The sequence below is a fragment of the Emydura macquarii genome, unplaced genomic scaffold (assembly GCF_026122565.2).
Source record: "Emydura macquarii macquarii isolate MOO-44397 ecotype Brisbane River unplaced genomic scaffold, CSIRO-AGI_Emac_v2 contig_2205, whole genome shotgun sequence".
Lineage (NCBI taxonomy): Eukaryota > Metazoa > Chordata > Testudines > Chelidae > Emydura > Emydura macquarii.
In genome coordinates this window covers 11,952,193-11,975,898 of record NW_027132342.1, presented here as the reverse complement: position 1 = coordinate 11,975,898, position 23,706 = coordinate 11,952,193, and the positions used below count along the sequence as shown (strand labels likewise).

At 38.8% G+C, this 23,706-nt stretch overlaps 1 protein-coding gene across 2 annotated transcripts in view; it reads right to left on the bottom strand.

Moving 5' to 3' along the window:
* Window positions 1–23,706, bottom strand: part of POLR3B (RNA polymerase III subunit B) — a 130,719-nt gene that overhangs the window by 66,877 nt on the left and 40,136 nt on the right. For both annotated transcript variants that reach the window (XM_067559366.1, XM_067559367.1), the window contains 6 exons: window positions 23,040–23,201; window positions 14,758–14,958; window positions 12,230–12,392; window positions 9,740–9,893; window positions 3,225–3,299; window positions 1,618–1,716 (listed from right to left, as the gene is read on the bottom strand). In XM_067559366.1, the coding sequence (XP_067415467.1) occupies window positions 1,618–1,716; window positions 3,225–3,299; window positions 9,740–9,893; window positions 12,230–12,392; window positions 14,758–14,958; window positions 23,040–23,201 (854 nt within the window). The remainder of the gene's footprint in view (window positions 1–1,617; window positions 1,717–3,224; window positions 3,300–9,739; window positions 9,894–12,229; window positions 12,393–14,757; window positions 14,959–23,039; window positions 23,202–23,706) is intronic.

Here is a 23,706-nt window from a genome sequence, read left to right as displayed (position 1 = left end):
ACAACAAATACAATTAATTGAGGGAATGACTGTTTCATATGGCAAAGATGGAAGATACCAGGGATTTGACCTGGCTCTACTGAAATCAATGTGACTCTCTCCACTGACTTGAGTGTAGGTTGGATCAGGCTATAGGACTTTTGGGGTATGTCTACACTGCAATGTAAGCCCTGGTTCAAGGCTACCCCCCTTTGCATCTATGCTGCAATTGCTCAAATCCAGGGACCCAGGATCCTGCAGGGCTGAAGGGTCCAAGCTAGAGTCAAGCCGAGACCCAGCATCCAAGCCCTTTTGCTTTGCAATGTAGACGCAGTTCTGCTTGACTCAGGTCCCGGGAGTCATCCGTAAGTATCCCATAATTCCATGGGACAACTTCTTTAGTCCTCTCTATCCCAACAATCTGCAACCCACTCTATTGAAGATGGAAGCCTCACCCCCAAGCAAACAGCAGACGCTCAGGTCAGCATTAGCCCATTCTGTTCTGATCACTGATCTGCCAGCACACTATCAGAGAGCCTCCTGTGTTTGCAATGGAGAGTGAACCAATCAAGCCTTTTGCAAAAAGTGAGCTGCTTCCTGGTAACATGCAGGGCAAGCAGTAAAATTTTCCCACAGTGCACCATGCTGCTAGGGCTAGAGTGGCCACATTTTGGGGGGAGAGGGAACGTGCTAGGGACTCTGGGATATGGTTACTTGACTCAGGTCTGTGCGCTGCAGTGTGGATGCCAGAGCCTGAGGTTTGAGCACGGGTCAGAAAATTCTTAACCTAGGGTTAAAATACAATGTAGATGTTCAAGCCTAGGGTTCCCTAACATGAGTCAGCTCACTTGAATCCCACTAACCCTGGATTTGCAGTGCAGTATAGACATGCCCTTGAAGAAAAGTAAAACTCATGCAGAGAATATGATAAAGAGATGTTTCAGAGAGGTAATGTGAGATACATTAGACATGGCCTTGGAGTCAATAGGATATTCTCAGCTCAATGAAAGCCTAAGAACGTGTGCATTAGTAGTCTGGAAAGAAGCTTAATTTTAATTTTAGTGCTCTTTTGTCATAAATAGGTAGTCACGGCTTAGAAACTCTCCAGAGGAAACAAGGCACCTGGCTTTAGATGTGGATGGATTAAAAAATAAAAACCCAAAACCCTCTTAAAAGCTCCCTAAAGAAACTCCCAGAGTAGACTAGCAGAACAGGATATATGATGGTGTAGTATAAAAGTTTTATCGGGACCTGTTTGGATAACCTGCATAACTCTCTCATGGTTTGGCCAATTATGAGTGTAAGAGATCATGAAAAACCTCTCACTGATAAAAACTGCACTATCACATATTCCATGTTTTTGTGGGCTAGAGTTTATAACCTTGATTTCCCACAAAAAAAACCTAAATTCACTTCTTTGTGATGATCCCATAGATGATTTAGTATCTGAATAATCACAGATGTCTTCCTAATCTTCTATTATTTCCTAGTTGTACATTGTTATAAACATAAGCAAGGGCTTGCTGTGGAAACAACAACATTACAAATAAATAACTGACATGTCAGAGAACAGAAAGGAAGAGGGTTATAATATGCATATTTTTACTGGACCACTATTTAGTCTGAATGTACACTTACTTAGTAATTGTATGTTCATACAGTGCAATGTTGCAGTCATTTTCCTCATTCACGTCCAAATATTCAACTAGGCCCTCATGTAAAAAATCTTCAAAATTCCTGTAGTTGCCAAAAAAGACACACATTAAGCGAGTATAAACATTTTGTTCATATGCAAAAATAAAGTTATTAAAAGGAATCGACTTTTGTAAGGAAACCAAACTAAACAAGCAGTTCTTATTTGCACTGAGTTCCACACATCTTAGAGAATTACCTCTAAATATCTGAAGCAGGGAAAAAAAAAAAAAAATCTTACTTACCTCTTTCCTTCAGGATAATTTTTTTTTAAAAACAGCATTAATATTTTCATCATATCATAAAGGTGGGGCAAGCATATTTTGTTCATGGACTAAAAAAATTTTCATGGCGATTTTGCAAGACTGATTAAAAGTTGAACTGAAATATTTATACATGTAAATATTATATATCTTCTCTCTCTCACACATGCACACACTACATTTTCAAGAGTAACTAGTGATTCTCAGTGCCTCAATTTTTGAAAGCCCAAGTTGACACTCCTTAAAAGTGCCTGATTTTTAGCGGACAGGTGCTCAGCATTTTCTGAAAAACTCTCTAAGGCAGTGGTTCTCAACCTTTCCAGAATACTGTACTCCTTTCAGGAGTCTGATTTGTCTTGTATTCCCCAAGTTTCACCTCACTTAAAAACTACTTGCTTACAAAATCAGACATAAAAATACAAAAAAGTGTCACAGCACATGATTACTGAGAAATTGCTTACTTTCTCATTTTTAACATATATTTATAAAATAAATTGATTGGAATATAAATATTGTACTGACATTTCAGTGTATAGTATATAGAGCAGTATAAACAAATCATTGTCTGTATGAAATTTTAGTTTGTATTGACTTCCCGGTTTTTATGTAACCCGTTGTAAAACTAGGCAAGTATCTAGATGAGCTGATGTACCCCATGGAAGACCGCTGCATGCTCCCAGGGGAGTATGTAACCCTCGTTAAGAATCCCTGCTCTAAGATGTCTCAAATTGGGCAAAAAGGTTACTATTATAGTCACTTTTGAAAATTTAGATTATACATTTATTCTATATAACAGGAGTGGCCAAACTTACTGACACACCGCCGCCGCCCCCTCTCCAGGAAACACCCCCGTCCCACTAGGTAGAATTCTCTAACCCCACCACCCTGCACCAGGGCAGAAGCTCCAAGCTCCCTACCCCAGTCTGGTAGGCGGAGAATCGGAGGGAAGAAGAGGAAGGGTGGCATAGGGAGCTCCATGAGCTGCATTTTAACTGTAAAAGAGCCGCATGCAGATCATGAGCCTGTCACCACTACTATATAACCACATATCACAATCTCAAATCAATAGCAGAATAAGAGTCTTTTTTTGTGACTTTTTTTATCTGATTTTAAAAAACAGAAAATATCTGCCATTCTGATTCTTCATTTACATGTGAGAGCAGACTTCTCCCTGAACATCTAACCAGCATTGCAATACCATGACAGAACACTTAATTCAGTCAGTGCATATTGTTAGGACATTTACAGATGGAGAGGAGATGGGGGATGTAGCCCTGTCAAGTTATTTACCTATATCCCTGAGCAAGTTCTTCCATATGCTTGTCTGTAACTGCAGGTTTTTGCTTCTTTACAATTATGTAAGGTCTAGATTGGAAAAAGAAATATCACAGTGGATATACAAAGAGTTAACATAAATATAAATTAAAGTAAGGTAAAATCAGTGCTTACGGTAGCTGATTTGTAAATCAACGTTCGGAAATCAAGTGCAGATGTAGAAGTATATGTCTTCTATACAAGGTACTCAATTACAATAAATAGAAGTGTAACTAGATTTATCTGCCATTAGTTGATGTATTTATGCAAATATAATTAGCCAAGCCATCAACTTGGATTGTTTTAAGCCTGAGTATCAATATTACCAGTTCAAGAAATCTATGTATCATACAATTTCCCCCAAAATATAAACAAATGTTACTTTAAAAAGATACATGTGATATTAAAATAAATTTAGAACAACATTTTTCTGTGGATAAGTGTAACCTACAAAATTATTAAGTTTGTTTCTCTGAAATATTTACATTTTCTCAACAGTACTAGGCTAAAAATAACTGGGAATAACTCCTTGGGATGAGTCTGTTATATATATATATATATATATATATATATATATATATATATATATATTTTGTTCAGTGCTGAGCGCAGAGTCAACGCTCAACAAATATATATTTAAGTTTGAATAGGACACATTTTGCTACTAACCCATTATCTAAAATGAAATGAAATATAGGAAAGCTTTCACTATGTGTTGCAGTAGATTAATCTATAACTTTTAGCAGCAAATGAATTTCTGGAAGCTTCACCACCACGAGGAAACAGTGACACAAAGAAAGGCATGCAAGATCAAAACGTCAAGGGCTGTTGCTATTTGGACAAGTTGCTCTTACAGAAGGCAGCAAATAAGTACAAGATACTTGTGTAGTCTGCTCTGAAGTCCAAATAACCAGTTGAGGGCTAATGAGCACTTTTAAATGGTTAAGAGGAGGATCTGAACAATTGCAAAGGAAAAAAAAAATCTCAGAGGAAAGTGAACTGGATAAGTTTTCTTGAAAATCCACATTATCAGTGTTGCCTTTTTTTAGTTGGAACACACATCAGATGTTGTGCTGGATCTCCAAATCTAAAGTGTGGTTTGTATTAGCAGTATTTGAATTGGAAGGATAATTTCTCTGCCTTTGAGTTCATCTGTGTCTCTGGATACTGCTCAGCCATCACTAAATATGAGTCAAGAATGTAACACTCTTGCAAAAAAAGCAAACATCATTCTGGGATGTATTAGCAGGAGTGTTGTAAGCAAGACACGAGAAGCAATTCTTCTGCTCTACTCCATGCTGGTTAGGCCTCAACTGGAGTATTGTGTCCAATTCCTGGTGCCACATTTCAGGAAAGATGTGGAAAATTAGAGAAAGTCCAGAGAAAAGCAACAAAAATGATTAAAGGCCTAGAAAGCATGACCGGTGATGGAAGATTGAAAAAACTGGGTTTGTTTAGTTTGGAGAAAAGAAGACTGGGGGGGGGGGGGGGGACGACGACGACGACATAATAATAATAATAATAACAGTTTTCAAGTATATATAAGGTTGTTACAAGGAGGGAGAAAAATTGTTCTCGTTAACGTCCGAGGACAGCATAAGAAGCAATGGGCTTAAATTGCAGCAATGGTGGTTTAGATTGGACGTTAGGAAAAGCTTCCTAATTGTCAGAATAGTTAAGCACTGGAAAAAGTTACCTAGGGAGGTTGTGGAATTTCCATCATTGGAGATTTTTCAGAGCAGGTTAGACAAACACCTGTCAGGAATGGTGTAGATAATACTTAGTCCGGCCTTGAGTGCAGGGGTCTGGACTATAAGACGTCTCGAGGTCCCTTCCAGTCCTACACTTCTATGTTTCTAGGAGTCTATTCGAGCAGCAGCTTGTTTTTAAACTTAATTTACTCAATTTGCACATTTATTTTACAGTAAGCTAAGACTTTCAAAGGAGCCAAGAGGTACTCAGAGCCCACTGAACTGAATGATGGTTGGCTAGCTAAACCCCATAGGCAACTTTGAAAACCTCAGCCTAAAAGACACAGTATGCAATGGGTAATTAAGTTAAATTCTTTATAGAATGATTTTGGGTGAGAAGCTTTGATAATCAGGATCTAGACACTCCAAGGAGACAACAGACGGTTTAAATGCCGAAATTCCCAGGAAGGAAGGGAGGGGCTATCTGCTCCTCTTATTGAGGAAGCCCTCCAAATCAGTCAGAGGCAAGCAGCCTTTGTTAAAGATCAGGATACAGACGATTCCCTAGAGAGCATCAGGGAAGCAGTTCATAGCAAAGCCCCTACAGACAACTATATTACTACTATTACTCATGTAATAAGAGGAGGATTTTTATGGAAGAGAATAGGACATATGGGGAAGACCCAGCAGGAAAGAACATGCGCCCCAGGGAACCACAACTAGCTCCTAGTGCCCAAAAAGCACAGGGCAGCGTTACTGCATTTAGCTCACAACTGTATTCACAGGACACCTAGGAGCAGAGAGGACACCCGAAAGGCTTCTGAAAAATTTGTATTAGCCTATCATAAACTTATAAGTAAGTGAATACCATAGGTCCTGTGATTTGTGCCAAAGGCAGAAAAAGAGTGTAGGTTCTGCAATGTCCCATTGCAACCATTTCCTGTCAGAGAGTTGTCATTAACATTATTGATTCATTCTCTAAGCTATACAAACATGGGAACAAAAATATATATTGGTGGTAGGTGACTTCACCACCAGAGCAATGGCCCTAGTTAACACAGAAGCAGAACCAGTGGCAACAGCACTCCTTTCCATTAGTAGGGTGAGTTTTCCAAAAGAAATACTGTCAGGTCATGGGTCAAATTTCATACCCCACATATTCTCTGAATTGTGGAAAACATGTGGATGGGAAAACAAAGTCTGCTCCCTATCACCCAGAAACACACTGGTTAGCTGAAAGATATAATGGGGTACTTAAATGTATGCTAATAATGTATGTAGGCAAGGGTCTGGGATGGGCTACTGCCTTTATCTATTATTTGCTTACAGGGAAATACTCCCAGCATCAAACAGCATGCGCCCCATTCAACCTCCTATACAGAAGAAAGGTCAGAAGCCCCCAGAATGTGGTCAGAGATTTGTGGGAAGGTAACCTTGACTCAGAATGGGAACCAGCAACTGAATTTGTATCTACATTCAGGGTAGAGCTAAAATCCATCATGGTGCTGGTACCGCATAATCTTGAAAAAAATCAATTTGTACAAAAAGATTGGTATTTCAAAAAGGCATGTGACAGAGCCTATGACAGAGGTGATTTCATTCTGGTATTAATCCTGGCGATAAAATGCAGAACTCATGAAAAGGCCCTTTGAGGTGATAGGCAGGCTATAGCAAAACATGATATGCTGTACAGATGAGGATCACAAAGTATCACCGCCCCTAGACAATGTCTGAGAGTAAGGGGAAAGATTCCTTTAGAAAGCTTTAAATTAAGTGAAGGGTTAATCACAGTAGAAAAGAGCGACATTGTGGCTGTATTACAAAGCCAAAAAACGATGTTTTCCAACAAACCTGGTCTCACTCACCTGACAGAACACCATATTAATACCAATGAGATAAACCCAGTAACTAGTAGGATTTATAGGACAATAGGGACAATGAGGGAACAGATCAAGGGGAAGGTGCAAAACATGCTAAAGATGGGAATTATAACAGTTTTAAGGCTGGTTACATTGGAAACTTAGGTCTGGGCTACACTATAGACCTATAACGGTCTAATTCCATCGCTCAGGGATGTGGATTTTTCACACCCCTGAGCGACCCAGTTATACTGGCCTAATCCCCCCAGTCCCAGTGCAGACAGCGCTAAGTTGGTAGGAGAACTTCTCTCATTGACTTAACTACCGCCTCTCAGGGAGATAGATTAACTATGCCTACAGGAGAGTTCTGTCCCATTGGCATACAGCCTCTTCATTAAAGCGTTAGAGATGCAGCTGTGCTGATGCAGCATTTTAAGCATGGACTTGCCCTTACTACTGCATAGCTACATCTCTCAGATGTGTCAAAAATCCATCACCCTGAGAGACATAGAAATGCTGATCTAACCCCCAGTGTAAACAGCATTAGGTCAATGGAAGAATTCCTCCGTCAATCTAGCTACCAACTCTTGAGAAGTGGATTACCTGTATGTAGTGTCTACACTAAAGTGCTACAGTGGCACAGCTGCACCATTACAGCTGTGTACCTGTCATATTTTAATTGTAAACAGGCCCAGAGTCCCAAAGACTATATAATAAGGTTTTGTGGGGCTTACAGAAAACTTAATGCTGTTAAAATCCCAGATGATTACCCTATACATTGTGTGGATATGTTAGATATACTTAGCAGAGCTAAGTATTAAACCGATTTAACCAAGGTATACTGGCAAATTCCCTTGGAAACTGAATCACAGAAAAAAATCTCAATTCATTACTGATTTTGGACTCTTTGTGATTTAAGGTATTATCCTTCAGATTAAATCATGGGGGAACCACATTCCAGAGGCCAGTCAATCAGGTATTACATGGGTTCCATGACTTTGCTCTCAGCTACACAGAGGATATTGCCACATTTCACAACATCTGTGGGGAAGGGATTGAAAAGCCTCAGGAAAGCAGGCCTCAGAGTCAATATGTCAAAGTGTATAGTGGAGGCAGCAAAGGTCCCTTACCTAAATTACTGAGTGGGTGGAAGCCAAATCCACCCATATGGCCTGAAAGTGGAAGCTTTTGTGAATTGGTCAGTTCCTAAAACTAATAACAAGTTCAATCTTTTACAGGTCTGGCTAATTATTATTGAAAGTTGGGGGGGGAGGGGGAAAGGGGGAGAGGAGGTTCAGTGACATTTTTGCTCCCATCACAAGTATAATGCCAGAAAACAAAACCAGAAAAAGTGGTTTGGTCAGACACCTCTCAAAAGGGCTTTGATACAATGAAACAAATGTTATTAGAGAAACCAATTTTGGCCAGTCCAAATTTTAAGAAAACGTTTAAATTGTGTGATGCATCCAACACAGGTCTTGGAGCCGTACTGATCCAAATAGGGGAAGATAACAAGAAACACCCCATAGCATTTCTGAGCAAAAACTGAACAGAATTACTCAGTAATAGAAAAGAGTACTAGTCTGATTCCATAGAACAAAAGGATCCAACTCCAGATTGCTATGTTGGAGCATAGTTTTGCAGGAATATGATCTGGAGATTAAACATACTGACGAGTCAGAGAACAAAATAGTCAATACCCTACCCAGAAAAGAGGGGGTAGAGGTAAAACTTGTTTCATAGCCAGTGGCCAAAACTCTAGCATCTAATTCACAAGGAATGTGTGACAATCAGCGTCCACACACCCCAAGGGGAGAACAGAAGGTTTAAACCCCCAAAATGAGCAGTTGAACCAACTGATTGCATACTGTATTATTCTACTATAAAAGTATTTGAGTAAGGTCTTATGGAAACTTGTCATGTTCTGAACTTGATAGTCATTAGAAGATATGTACGCAGAATGTGGTTACGAATTGATGTATTTATATATATAGAAAACTGTGCTCATCATCTGTACTAAAATTCCAACTACAGCAGGACAGTGAGCAGTAAAGCAAGAAGGGGCACTTCCCAAACCATGCGTTTATATGAAACTGGCTTCACCCATTGTCACTGTCCACTTCATTCACTGTGCAACCCAGGAAAGACAACAATGGACTGTGAGAGTTAATGAGAAGCCATGAAGATATCCTGGTTATCAAGCCAAGAGAGAATTTCCCCACACTGAATAACCATGAGTCACCACAAGGGGGGAAGGAACGGGAAAGAGGTGGAAGGAGAAGAGTCTTTTTAATATAGGTTTAGGACTGAGGTTTTTAATCCAGAATTTGGGGGACAGTCTTGAGGCAGGAGGCTGTCCATGAACACTGGATCTTTCCTATCACTAAGGGAGTATGCTAAGAAACAGTTTTAAGTTCTAATTTATATTAGAAAAGGGATTTTGTCTAATATAGAAGTGTAAAGGCTAAAGTTGGATCTTTATGTTTATTTTCTGTGTAACTTGTATAGGTTTGCTCTCCCTTAATATTTCATCTTTGAATCTGTGGTTTTTCCATTAAATAAACTTATTGTTTATTTTCATCCCAAGCAGATCACTGGTGTGCAAACAGTGTGGAATGTGTGTGCCAAAGTAAGCTGGTATCTGGAGGTGGCCGGTTTCATACCTTTGGAGGTACCAGACACTTGACTGTTCCTCTCGGGTTTGTTAAGTAAGAAATTAGGGAAGATAAATTTGGGGAGTCTTGGAACTGGAAGGAGCGTTGGTGTCAACCTACAAAGAGGAACTAGGCTGATAAGGGTGAGACCTTATGCTCTAGGTAGGCTACTGGTTCAGGGATCTGAGCCATAACTCACAGCACAGAGGCCCCCCAAGGTTACAGGTCAAGCAGTGATGAAACCCCTTACCAGTCTGGGTGGTTCCTCAAACATCACAGAAGTTTACCTGCACAATCTTCCTCCATCAGAGGAAACATAGACACATCTGTCAGCAAGATTTGTGGAGATTGAAACAAATTCATTGATATAACCTGCTCGCCGCATGAGCCGAAATGTGCTGACTAGTTTCTGATGGTCTCGAATGACACCAAGGATGTTACCTGTTCAAGAAAATAATCTTTTTATGATGTATGTTCTGCATGCTACAACGTTCTCAGCTCTTTCACTTGTTAAACATGACTGGAAATACCGGTAAGGTGAGTCTACACTGCAGCTGGAAGTGAGCCTCCCAGGCTGGGTAGAAAGACTTGAGCTAGCACATAATGAGAGCAGTGTGGGCATTGCGGGCAAGGGCAGTGCTCCGCCTAGCCACCTAAGCTTGGATCTAGGCAGCTAGTCTGAGCCACCAATCAGGCCGCAACATCAGCACTGCTATTTTCTGTCTGCCCAGGCTGGGAGGCTCATTCCCTGTTGCACTGTAGGACATACCTGAAAAATTTCAGCTTTTCATCAAGAAGCCAAAACAATTTCAAGTCAAAACCCCCAAAATGTTTTGGTCTTGACTGAAAATTTTAGGTTTTTCCTCCAACAACAACAACAAAAAAATCAATTTTTTTCAAGGAACACAGACACATTCCTCAAAGATTGTTGTTTGGTCAAAAATCCATTTTTCTATTGAAAAAGTTTCATTAGAAAATGTCTACCAATCCTACCAATAGTCTACATTTCTATCAATTTTTCCACATCTCTTGAGCAAAATAATGTGCTCATTCCAGTTTAAATAATTGCTATTCAGTATACCTATAAAATTCACCATTTCATATACAGGTAGGTAGGTAGATAAAGCTTCTGAAGACTGGAACTCAAGAGCTCTTTTGCAAGGGGATGGGGGAAGGAGTTTTAAACACTAACCCAGAAATAGTTATGTTGTCTTATAAGAAATTTAAAAAAAAAAACCCTGATATTTAGATTAAGTTAATCGCACACAATAACTCTAGAATGCCTCTTTTAAGACCCAGTTCAGCAAACCATCCATATTTAGCAAAGCATTTTAGCATGAACATTAAGTGCTTTGCTGAATAAGGATGGACTTGAGCATTTTTGTTATCTCTGCAGACAGAGTAAAAATGTACTTTTAAAGACCTACCTGAACTGAGATCACCATAGAACATAAAAAGAAATGCTGTAAATACCTGGAATTCAGAGCTGTTTTTTGTTTTTAAATGAACAAACACTCAATAGCTAGAGATTGGTAATGGGATAGGGAACTTTTTATCTTTTTAGGTCACTGGTTCAAATCTAAACACCTCAAGGGTCTGCAAGTCTTATTTTTTAAACACTAAAAAGAGCAAAATTGTAGATTTAATAGTAAAAGGCTTTTTTCTTTCCCTTAATGCTGCATTACCTATTTTTAGGAATGTAACACATCTCTGCAAAAAAGGCATAGCTACTATATTCCACAGAATCTGTGAACTAAGAAAGGTAAAGATTGAGTCAGCATTTCTGTTATAAAACCCCATTGATAATCTGAGTGATATGTAACATGTGTGTGGTTCATTAGCCTTTTTTTTTTTTTTTTAAAGTCATCATTACAGAAGAGCAAAGGAAGTCATTTTACTTCTTGAAGAATCTTTTCTGGACGGAGGACAGGGTACAAAAAGAAAAAAAAATTGTTTATTTCCATCTTCTAAATCCTGAATCCAGAATGTAAATGAGGCATTTTTGTTATTGAAAGAGCCAAATACTGATGTCTGAAAAGTGGTTACTGATGACAAAGAGTGATTTTATTTCATAATTTTTAATCTGTTAATATCACAAATGATCTGACTAATATATTAAATGTGGATTTAGACAATAGACTTCAAGGCCATGTGTATGTGCATAATATACACATTTTAAAAAAATGTCTATCTAGTAACCAAAAAAGAAAGAAGCTGGCCTGTTCTCCTAAGTCAACTATCCATAATGGTGTGGGGAGTGGTGGTGGACTAGATGACCTTTTGAGGTCCTTTCGAGCCCTACGTTTCTATGATTCTAGGATGAATCACAAAGATAAAAATATTTTTCAAGAGGATAGTAATGCTAAATTTATAACTAAACAACAATTAGGAATTCATACCCTACATAGCATTACATTCCAGACAGTATCACAATTTTTATGGAATTTAAAGCATGTTTCATACAGTACTGTGAGGTATTGTTTAGGAGTCAATATTTAAGGAGACCTTAACACAACCTCCAATTTTGTGCCAGAAATTTTGCAGCCACAATTAATTGTGGTCATAATTTTTGGGCATAAATAATTACAGACAACTAAATGCCATAATTTGGTCTGTCAATTCTATCTGTAGGAGCAGTCAAAACATTTGCACCTGAAATTAGTACATGGAAAATTGCACCCGCAGGTGATTATGAAAAAAAGATGCTGGACAGTCTTTAAAGTTTGGCTGCCTGTATCTGTGTCAAGATGGAGCATGACTGCTGGAAAGTTACTTACCATTAAGGAAGACAAGGAACACATTTGGATATGAAAGTTCTTCTCCACATAGTAAGTTTACATCTTCTACTCCAAGGTTACTGGCTAATTTAATAATCGGACCATCTTCCATATCAGTAGTAATGTGAGTCATCAGAGCTAGGTTTTTGACTAAACCACAAGCCTAAAAAACAAATAGGAACGAGTTATTCCGAAGTACAAATACAGATTTTACAAACTGCACTCTTTTTAATATAATTCTGTAAGTATGTACAACACAAACATAGCATAAGTGATAGTGGGTGAAGTTGGATACAAAATAAATTCCCTCTAGGAAAAAATGGCTTATATGAGAATCAGGGAAGAAAAAAACATATGAAGTACATTCTAATTAGCACACTGAAATTCCATGTTTTAGAATTCAGAATTGAAGATCTTAAATTTTTAAAAGTGTCACAAGAGATGCAGCTCTCTCTCAGACTTGTATAGTGTGCTAATGTTAAATTATGTAGAACACAAGACATATGCAACTATTTTAATTTCTACTGAGATTAATTTTATTTTAAAAAAGGTGCTAAACTTGTAAGGTATAAAGTAGACCTAATTTATCTCTCCATGTAAAAGTTATCTGGAAATAGAATAATGCATCATTTAAAGAAATACACTAGAAAAATGACACAGCATCATTAAAGAATTTGCAAATATGTAATATGTGCCTTTAGTATGGTATTCTCCAAGTTAAAAACTGATTCATTCTGTTATCTACAGTAAGGCTGTTTTTATTATTTAAGATTAGGGTTTCACTGTAAAATTAGAATTAACCAGTATGACAATAACTTGTCAGGATGCCAAATAGAGGTTATATTATTCATTTTCATGGTTAAAAAAAAGTATGGCGCTAAAATTGCAGCTTTAAAAGGAACTGTAATAAAAGCTGTTTTGGTCATATGAATGTATCAGACGTCCCATATGCCATAAAGTAAGCTTTAAGAAAATAAACATATATACAGCACTTGGACATTTCAGCAAATCATTTAAACTATTTAATGCAAATGATTCATCCTATTTATCCACTACTGCTGGAAAGTCCAGTGCTCCCATCATGAATTGTATCAGAACTATTCACTCTCAGTATCGATTGTTTGGTGAGATAGTTTTGTGATCTTGTTGCATTAAGAATTTTTTCTTCATAAACTACAGCAGTTTCTGTAATATTCAGAAATTATTTACAATGATCTCTTCTCTGAAAATCTAAGCTCAGGCTGACATGGCAATTTTGCAATAATGAGACACATTAATTTAAAGCATAAACGGATAAGAATTTAAGACTCTCTGGACCCTTCAGCCCTGGCTAGTAGAGGGAGCAAGATGAGCTTCCAAAAAGAAGGGGGTGTCTGATGTCATTCGGTTACAAATCCAGATGCAGAGCGCCATACAGAGTGCCATCCAGCTCACCTCAGTCAGAAAGATGTCTACCATAACGAGGAACAGGGAGTGCAATTAGAGAGGGCTGGGATGGGAATTGGATGGCACATCCCAATGTCCATCCCTCCACTTCAAATGAAAAGCTAAGGGTCTTTGAACCTGCTCTCTTCAACTTTAAACATTTTTTTTTTTATTATGACAATGGTACCTAGGGGCCCCAACCAAGATCCAGAGCTCCTCTGTGCAAAGTGCTCCACACACATAGTAAGAAACATTCCATGCTCTACAGAGTTTAAAATCTGAATAGGTAGAACAAAAGCAATATTATTCCCATTTTCCAGACTGGGAACCAATGCACAGAAGGATTCCATGACTTGCTCCAAGTCTCACAGGAAGTCCATGGCAGAGGTGAGGATTGGTTCTTACTTGCAGCTCCGGCTTGTGAATTTTAAGGGGAAAAAAGTTACCAATCTCCCAACTGTAGCCTGCCAAATCTAGGCTACTAGTTAAGCAAGAATCTGAGGCTTGGCAAGCTGGGCACTCAATAGTCCTTTGCAGCCTGTACTCCTCCCCCAGCTCCTGCGCTGTCTAGCTGTAGAAGCACAAGCTGGGAGAGGGGCTCAGCTAAGCACTGGGAAAGGGAAACTCAGCTATTTGTGTCCCACTCCTGGAGAAAAAGAGCCAGCCCCTCCTCCACTGTGGGAAAGGAAGGGGATAGATCTTGGGGATCAGGGAGAGATAGTCTAGAGAAAAAGGAAAAACTGGAGAGGACTTTGTGGGTGGGGAAGAAGTAGAGCAGTATAGCAAGAAGCAGAACTTCAAGCATCAGCCAAAGACTGCATAAGATCCTAGAATAGGGTAAAGTAAATAAAACAACAATGAATTAAGTGCTGATCTCACAAAGAGTGAGAAGAGAATTTGTGCTGCTATTGGAAGCGTCATGTGAATTGTGGAGTCAGCTCTTAGGGGTAATGACGGGCAATTTCTCTTCCCCATAACATTGTCAGCAAAGCTGATCCTCTGATGGAGGACTGTCTGGTTCAAAAGAAAGTATGCCTGCCTCCCTCCCCTTGGGTTGTAGGGGAAAATTAAAAGCTGAGGAAAATAAAATACAAGTTCCTTACCTCTCCTTCAGGAGTGTCTGATGGGCAAAGCATACCCCACTGAGATGGCTGAAGAGATCGGGGACCACTCACTTTTCTTGTTTTTTCAAACTGGGAAGAGATTCTTGTCATCATTCCCAGAGCTGATATATAAGATAAGCGGGACAATACCTGTGTCACACCTTGGCGGTCCATTTTGAATCTTTTCAGTGACCAATTTCCCTATAGAGCAAAAAAACAATGTATTCTTTCAAAATGCTACTAATCATTTACCCCTTAGACTGACCACTCATGTTTCTTTAGAGTATTTCTGAGAAAACAACAATTGAGGATCTCTGTATTGCAGATGCTACGCACTTAATAAACAACCTTCTACTTTCTTATTTGCATCTACAGATATTTCTTAGGTTATGTTTTAACTTGCATCGTATACTCCAAAGGAACTGTTAAAATCATAATTGCTCTTTCACATAGAATATATCTAGAGTGAAGATATTTTCTAGTCACATGAGCAATCCATGTTGTCCACCTAAAAGGTTATTAAGTACTCATCTGCCTAAAAACTGAGAATTTTCTTTCTTATCTGTAAATTCCTTTCTTTGGGGTCAGCACGGCCAGCAGTCTCATGTGGGTGGATCCTTCTTCTGCAATGTATGGAGGTAGTTCAGAGTGGAATACAGCAGCAGACTTCCTTCTGCCTAGTGGAAGCTTGAAACATATTCTATCAAAGCAATGACTAACATGACCACATGCCTGGTTTTAATGAAACCGATCTAGTTTTTCATGATGTCCCAGGAACTTCTTTTGGAACTCCTCAAACTCTCTATTTTTTGTTTCAGTGAGTTTTTTGTTTCATGGTATTTTGTTTTCAATTTACAAAATATTTGTTCAAAACATGTTGTATGTGATGTAGTGGGAATTTTCTGTAATATTTTTATGAATCCTATATGTGTCTCAGTTTCCTTATATTTTGCATACTTAACTAAAAAAGGACCAGGGTGAGGTGGAGGGGAAGCAAAGGACCGTTTGCTTTTAGGGCAGGCTAAGAGACATGGGTATCAATATTTCCTAGTTGTCTGAGCCTGACCCCATATCAATGGAAAATCTGAGAAGCAGACCAGCACCAGGACATTGACACCTAGCAACCAACGACTCAGAGATGAATTTCCCCACCTCTCAGGAGGGAAGCTGAGAAAGATCCCCCAGCTTGAGAACAAAGGACTGGGAAAGTGTGAGGTGAGTGATAAGAGTTGCCTGCTTGAAGAAGTCTGGACTCTCATCCCGAAACTGACTAAGGAGGTCATACAGAGAGACAGAGCTTGAACAATGGGATTCATTACAGCTTGGCTGGGCTCTAGGCTAACCAGAATGGATTTGGACTGTGCTTTGACCTTCCTCTCTTCATGCTACTCTAAGGATTTCCTATGCTGTGTTCCATTTGACTAATAAACCCTACTGTTTTGACAACGCCGTTTGAGTGTCACTGCAAATGCTTGGTGAGATGCATTAATCCCTGAAAAGCGTACGAGTTTCTAACAGGAGGCTATCAGCTGGACTCATTGAACAGAACTCACTGTGAGAAGGAGGAGTGCTGAAGCCCAAGAGGTTCAGCCAAGAAGGTGGTTAGGTAGAGTGAAAACTCTTCGGGGTCTCTGGCACCTGAAGGGTTACATCCTAAAGACTATTTCAAAACTGGGGGCGTAGCACTGATCCTGTGGATCTGTGACACAGTACCAAACACAATTTGTTCTGTGTTTACCAGGAACAGTCCAGCAGAATGAATATTTAGTGCGATTAATGCTTGAAGAGGAAAGTAAAATGAGCATAGACACCATCAAAGCTGTTCTTTTGCTCAACTGAATATTAACAACATTTGTTTCATGTTATATGATAAACTCATACAGAACACTAAAGTTACTGAGGGTGAGGGGCCAAGATAGGGGAATAATCCTCCACTGTGGCAAATACGCATGTGTTGCGGTCAAGTCGGAAGCTGACAGTAGCAACACTGGACATTTTTTTAAAGACTGTACTTTTGCTCTTTATAGGAGTCTTTTAAAACCCTTAAGAAAAAAAAAAAAGTCACCACAAAAGTGTCCCAATTTTTTATTTTGAAAATTGGTTCACCTTTTCTATAACTATGTAAAAAAACACTGTACCATTAATTCAACTAAGAACAATGAACTAAATTTACAACTTGAGCTTGCTTTGCTGAAAATATTACTACAGAATTAGGGTAGGTGAGTACTGCAAAACATGCAATCTCCTTAGGGTAGAAAGGCCAATTTCCTATTCTCTGGCAAGAGTATCTCTATTAATACCTCAGAAAGGGATCTAGCTGGAAGCAAACATCAAACAGAGTTTGAACTAGTTGATGTACTTCCCTCTGGTTGTGACTACAGAACCTTTATTGAACAGCTTGGGCCAGGTTGGCATCAGTGGTAATTGCTGTTCTGCACTGGTCTAAGTGCTCTTTTCCAAACCACCACATACTTGTTGCACTTCCACCCAACCATGTCTTTTCAGCCTATGAGGGTGTGTCTACACAACAGCTGGAAGGTACAAGTCTCAGCTTGGGTAGAGATAGCACACTAAAAATAGTGTGTCTGCACTCACTGCCAGAATACAAACTTGCCCAACCCCTGCCACATTGCTATTTTTAGGCACTAGCACAAGCTGAGCTAGTGCATGTACATCTACATGAACTAGGAATTACATCTCCCAGTTGATATGTAGTCATATCCTAAGGGAAGGAAAGATTTTTGTTCATTTTTCAATCGGAAGGGAACCACTGATCCAGCATGTATCTTTGCAATGGTGTCAAGTAGAACTTGGAAAATGGAAAGATCTATGTGGACAAGAGACCCACACTTCATAATCTAAGAAGATTGTGTATAGTTGATTCTTATGTCATCTATGTCTGACTCAGGAGATATCTTGGTCTCTAAGAATTCTTCCTAGGGCAGAAATGTTTTGTTGATGTAGAACAGTTCTTGCAGGTGAACTATTAAGTGTGACTGCATTTTTGTTGCAGCTCACCAAGAATTGGTGAATTAACAGAACTTCTATCATGGTCTCCATAATCAGCTCCAATTCTCTCCTGCATTTGGTTCCATGAGAATGTCACCCAGATAGATCAAAATAGATACCACTAGCGTGGAGGTCTGGGGGCAGAAAAAGAGTCCAAACAGAAGTTCCTTGCATTGATATGTTCTGTCATAATAGAAGCAGAGAAATCTCAATGGTGATTTTCATTTAGGCTTTGTCAGGTCTACCAACATCATGATTTCCTATAGACTGTAATGTAGAACTTCAAATACTTCATATTTTGCTCAGGAACTTCAAGTCCAATGTTGTTCACAGATCTTCTGATTTCTTGGGAAGATATAGTAGGCTTTTGGTAATCTGTTCCCCTACTGGACAGACTCCAACATCTCTATTGATATTAGATATTCTACGGCTGCAGCATTTCTGCAAATTCCTGGATTTGGGGAACTTTATGAATCTTGAATTCAACACAAGTTCCACAGCATAAACTCTGTGGGGAATTTCCAAAATCTAACTGTTGGCTAGAACATGTTCCATTCCATTTTGAAAAGGAAGATTCCACCACTAATCAAATGAAAAAGAGTCCCATTCAATCACATCACATAAAGCAGACAGCTAAAAAAAGTGACAATTTTTTAAAGTGCTTAAATACAAATGCTAGAAGTTTAAATACTAAGATGGGTGAACTTAAGTGCCTCACAGTAAATGAGGATATTGATATAATAATCACAGAAACTCAGTGGAATGAGGATAATCAATGGGACACAGTAATACTAGGATACAAAATATATCAGAAAGATAGAATAGGTCGTACTGATGGGGGAATGGCACTATTTGTGAAAGAAAGCATAAAATTAAATGAAATAAAAATCTCAGAAGAACCAAACAGTGCCATAGAATCTCTATGGATAGTAATTCCATGCTTGAATGATAAGAATATAGCAGTAGGGATACACTACCGACCACCTAATCAGCATGGTGATAGTGACTGTTAAATGCTCAAGGAGATTACAGAAGCTATAAAAATAAAAAACTCAATAATAATGGGGGATTTCAACTATCCCCACATTGACTGGGTACATATCATCTCAAGATGGGATGCAGAGATAACGTTTCTTGACACCTTAAATGACTGCTTCTTGGAGAAGCTAGTTCTGCTGCCACAAGAGGAGAGGCGATTCTTGATTTAGTCCTAAGTGGAACACAGGATCTGGTCCAAGAGGTGACTATATCCCTGGAGGCGGGGCCAACACCAAAGAATCCCACCACAGTAGCATTTAATTTCAGAAAGGGGAACTACACAAAAATGAGGAAGTTTGTTAAAATTAAAAGATACAGAGCCAAAAGTGAAATCCCTGCAAGCTGCAAGGAAACTTTTTAAAGACACTATAATATAGGCTCAATTTAAATGTATATCCCAAATTAAAAAGCATAGTTTAAGAGGACCCAAAAAGTGCCACCGTAGCTAAATAACAAAGTAAAAGAAGCAATTAGAAGCAAAAAGGCATAGTTTAAAAAGTGGAAGTTAAATCCCATTGAGGAAAATAGAAAGGAGAATAAACTCTGGCAAGTGAAGTGTAAAAATGTAATTAGGAAGGACAAAAAAGAATCTGAAGAATAGCTAACCAAAGACTCAAAAAGTAACAGCACAAAATGCAAGTACATCAGAAGCAGAAAGCCTGCTAAACAACCAGGGGGGCTACTAGACGATTGAGATGCTAAAGTAGCACTCAAGGAAAATAAGGCTACTGCAGAGAAACTAAATTAATTCTTTGCATTGGTCTTCATGTCTGAGGACGGGAGAAAGATTCCCAAACCTGAGCCATTCTTTTTAGGTGAGAAACCTGAGGAACTGTCCCAGATTGAGGTGTCATTAGAGGAGGTTTTGGAGCAAACTGACCAACGGATGCGGCAACTACTGAAGCATCGGACCTAATGAGGGACGCACCACTTTGTATGGACTTATTTGCTCTCTTTGTTAAACACCCCCAAAAGTAACCCACAGACATACTTAGTAACGTTCCCCCATTCCCATATATCCCCTTGTATCTTTTAGCGCCCACACCATCACCCCCCATCCAGGACCCTGCAGCTTATCCCCTGTTATTCTCCCCAGACTTTCAACCACTCCCCATGCCTCCCGATAACCTGCATATCGTCCCTGGATGTTGTATAACTTTGCCCCTTTAAATTCTATGGGTTACCTGTTTGTTATTTTTTGAAACATTTACTCAATAAAAAACTTTATTTTAAGTCACCAGGCCCGATGGTATCCACCAAAGAGTTCTGAAGGCACTCAAATGTGAAATTGCAGAATTACTGTGGTATGTAACCTATCGTTTAAATCAGCTTCTGTACCAGAGGATAGCTAATGTGATACCAATTTTTTTAAAAAGGCTCCAGAGGTGATCCCGGCAATGACAGGCCAGTAAACCAACTTCAGTACCAGGCAAATTGGTTGAAACTATTAGCAAAGAACAGAATTATCAGACACACAGATGAATATGATTTGTTGGGGAAGAGTCGACATGGTTTTTGTAAAGGGAAATCATGCCTCACCAATCTACTAGAATTCTTTGAGGGTGTCAACAAGCATGTGGTCAAGGAGTGATTCAGTGGATATAGGGTACTTGGACCTTGTCAAAGGCTTTCTGAAAATCTCTCACCAAAAGCTCTTAAGCAAAGTAAGCTGTCATGGGATAAGAGGGAAGAGCCTCTCCTGGATCAATAACTGATTAAAAGGTAGCGGGAAAAAGGGTAGGAATAAATTATCAGTTTTCACAATGGAGAGAAGAAAATAGCGGTGTCCCCCAGGGGTCTGTACTGGGACCAAAACTGTTCAACATATTCATAAATGATCTGGTAAAAGGGGTAAACAGTCAGGTGGCAAAATTTGCAGATAAAAAGGGATTTCACAAAACTGGGTGACTGGGCCACAAAATGGCAGATGAAATTCCATGTTGATAAATGCAAAATAATACACATTGGAAAACATAATCCCAAGTATCCACATAAAATGATGGGGTCTAAATTAGCTGTTACCACTCAAGAAAGATCTTAGAGTCATTGTGGATAGTTCTCTGAAAATGTCCACTTTATGTGCAGCAGCAGTCAAAAAAGTTAACAATGTTGAGAATCATTAGGAAAGGGATAGATAATAAGACAGAAAATAACATACTGGCGCTTCATAAATCAATGCTATGCCCACATCTTGAATACTGCATGCAGATGTGGTTACCCCATCTAAAAAAAGATATTTTGGAACTGGAAAAGGTACAGAAAAGGGTAACTAAAATGATTTAGGGGTATGAAAATGTTTCCATAGGAGAAGAGATTAATAAGACTGGGACTTTTCAGCTTGGAAAAGAGATGAGTAAGGGGGGATATGATAGAGATCTATAAAATCATGACTGGTGTGGAAAGTAAAGAAGGAAATGTTATTTACTCCTCCTCATAACACAAAAATCAGGGGTCACCAAATGAAACTAATAGGCAGCAGGTTTAAAACAAACAAAAGGAAGAATTTCTTCACACAATGCACAGAAAACCTGTGGAACTCCTTGCCAGAAGATATTTTGAAGGCCAAGACTATAACGGGGTTCAAAAAAGGACTAGATAAATTCATCGAGAATAGGTCCATCAATGGCTATTAGCCAGGATAGGCAAGGATTGCTGTTTATCTGAGGCTGGGAATGGCTGACAGAATGGATCACTTGATAATCACCTATTCTATTCTTTCCCTCTGAAGCACCTGGCATTGGCCACTGTCAGATTCTGGTCACTCTGACTAATCCAGTCACTACTTATTCTTCTCCAGGATCTCATCTTGGCCCACTTTGTGTATTCTTGCTCTTCATCCTCACCTGAGGTGTAGAAGAATAATTCTCCTGGGAGGCACGCAGCTGAAGCAGACTGGTTTGAGGAGTTGCATAGACCTTTAGAAACTATGCAAGCCTAACATTGTCCAGAAAAATGAGTGGCAGGTGACTGTGTGTATATATAGATGAAACAGTACAGCAATAACATTCCTATAACAAATAGGAAAAGTATGGTCTTTCAGAGTAGAGAGACTTCTGGTTAAGATATACTTTCTTCATTGATAGTCTCCAGAGTCCCAAAAGTTTGCAAACATACAGACTTAGAAATGTTTTAAGCCTGTAAAATTACTGTCGTGTTCCACTCCCCCTCCCCCCCCCCATTTCCTTTTGGAAAACAAAATACAAGGTCTATAGTAAGTATCATTGAACACCAGGTAGATGGCTGAAGCAGGAGTGCTACATTCTTCTACACACTGTTGGTGTAATTATGAATCTGCTGAGCTATTCCATGTTCTCTGGGATGATCCTTAAAACTTTCTGGTGAGATTATAAAATCAGTCTTGGAAACAAAATTTGTTAGTCTCCTGAATAGTATACATTGGGCATTATTCTTGGGAAATTATTTTCAGTGGTTAAGAGCAGATGGCTTTTAATTGCTTTGGTGGCAGTGAAAAAAAAAAGTCTTAAGACAGTAGAAGAAGGAAGAATTTATAGTATATACTGAATAGTTGGCAGATTTATCTCTGTCAGCCCAAATGGAAAAACTGGCATCTGCTAGAAGAAGCCACTAGGATTTAGAGACAGATCTGTCAATCTTTTTTAGGTATTTGCATTGTAAGATTTAACTGTATTTGGTAAACTCAAAATTAAATACAAGATTAGATTTATAACTGGAAGCTGCTAGTTACAGACTAAGATATTTTTGCATGTGATTAGTAGCGATAATTTTGTTTTTAAAAACTGAAGAAAAAACTAAACCTGATGCTAAGCAGAAAAAAGACCAAGAATTCCAAAAATTGTACCATATGTATAGGAAGTTATTTTTTATCCAGCTCTATCACAAATATTGTAGTTTGACATCAGAAAAATGTAGGTGCCAATTGCACACCATGAATCACTGCCGTAAACAAAAAAATTGTTGACAATTTAAATTTGATCGTTCTCACGGTTAGTTTCAGTAGGACTTCAAAGTAGCATGTATATACATATTATTTGATGTAAATGCATTATGTTGATTATCTCCCTCTTAGTGAGTTCTTATAACTTTATTCATGAAAGTTATCACTGTAATCTATAAAGAATATTAATAGCTTTGTTTTCATGATCAAGGATACTGGAACCACCAGGACAAAAATAACTCACCCACTCATCTCAACCACCCCTACTACTCAGGCTGATGAGAAACCCCACCAAGCAGCAATAAAACATGGCACTTACAGTAGAGATGGCATTTACCATGCCATTGGTGATCTGATCTTGACGCATATGCTTCACTACATCAAACTGGGCTGCTCTCTGCTTTGGAATTACCTGATCAGCAATCTTTTTCATTTCAGAGTTAAATTTTTTGAACAAGTCTTCAAAGAGAAGGGAAAGAAGCTGCAAACACAAAACAACCAGATTTAGCATGAATAGTGAGTGACTTTTTGTTTTTTGACAGACCAAAAATGACACGTTATGTCATCAATGCTTACTGACATCAGCTTACTAAAAAGGATAAAAACTGTTTATTCAGTACCTAACTTTTTGCTGATAAGGCTTTGTTTCTCTTCATTACAATAAAACAGAAGTCCAGATTAGAAGTAATTTCAAAATAAGAAATGGCCCAGCATCCCTGTTCTTTTTTGGTTTGTCTAGCTTTCTCCTTCACCAGATTTGTCTTTTCAAAATTGTGAGGATGCACTGGCCATTTATTGACCCAAACACCTTTTTCAACTTGGTTACATTGAATCTTATTTGATCAACCACCTCTAAGGTGCGATTCTCCTGATCACAACTGCTTTTCAAGATTTAAAACAATGACTGTACAGACATTTTATTGCCTTAACATCCAGTCCTGGACTCTACTGCCTAAGCAGGAATCCTCAGAGAAGGAGGGAACAAA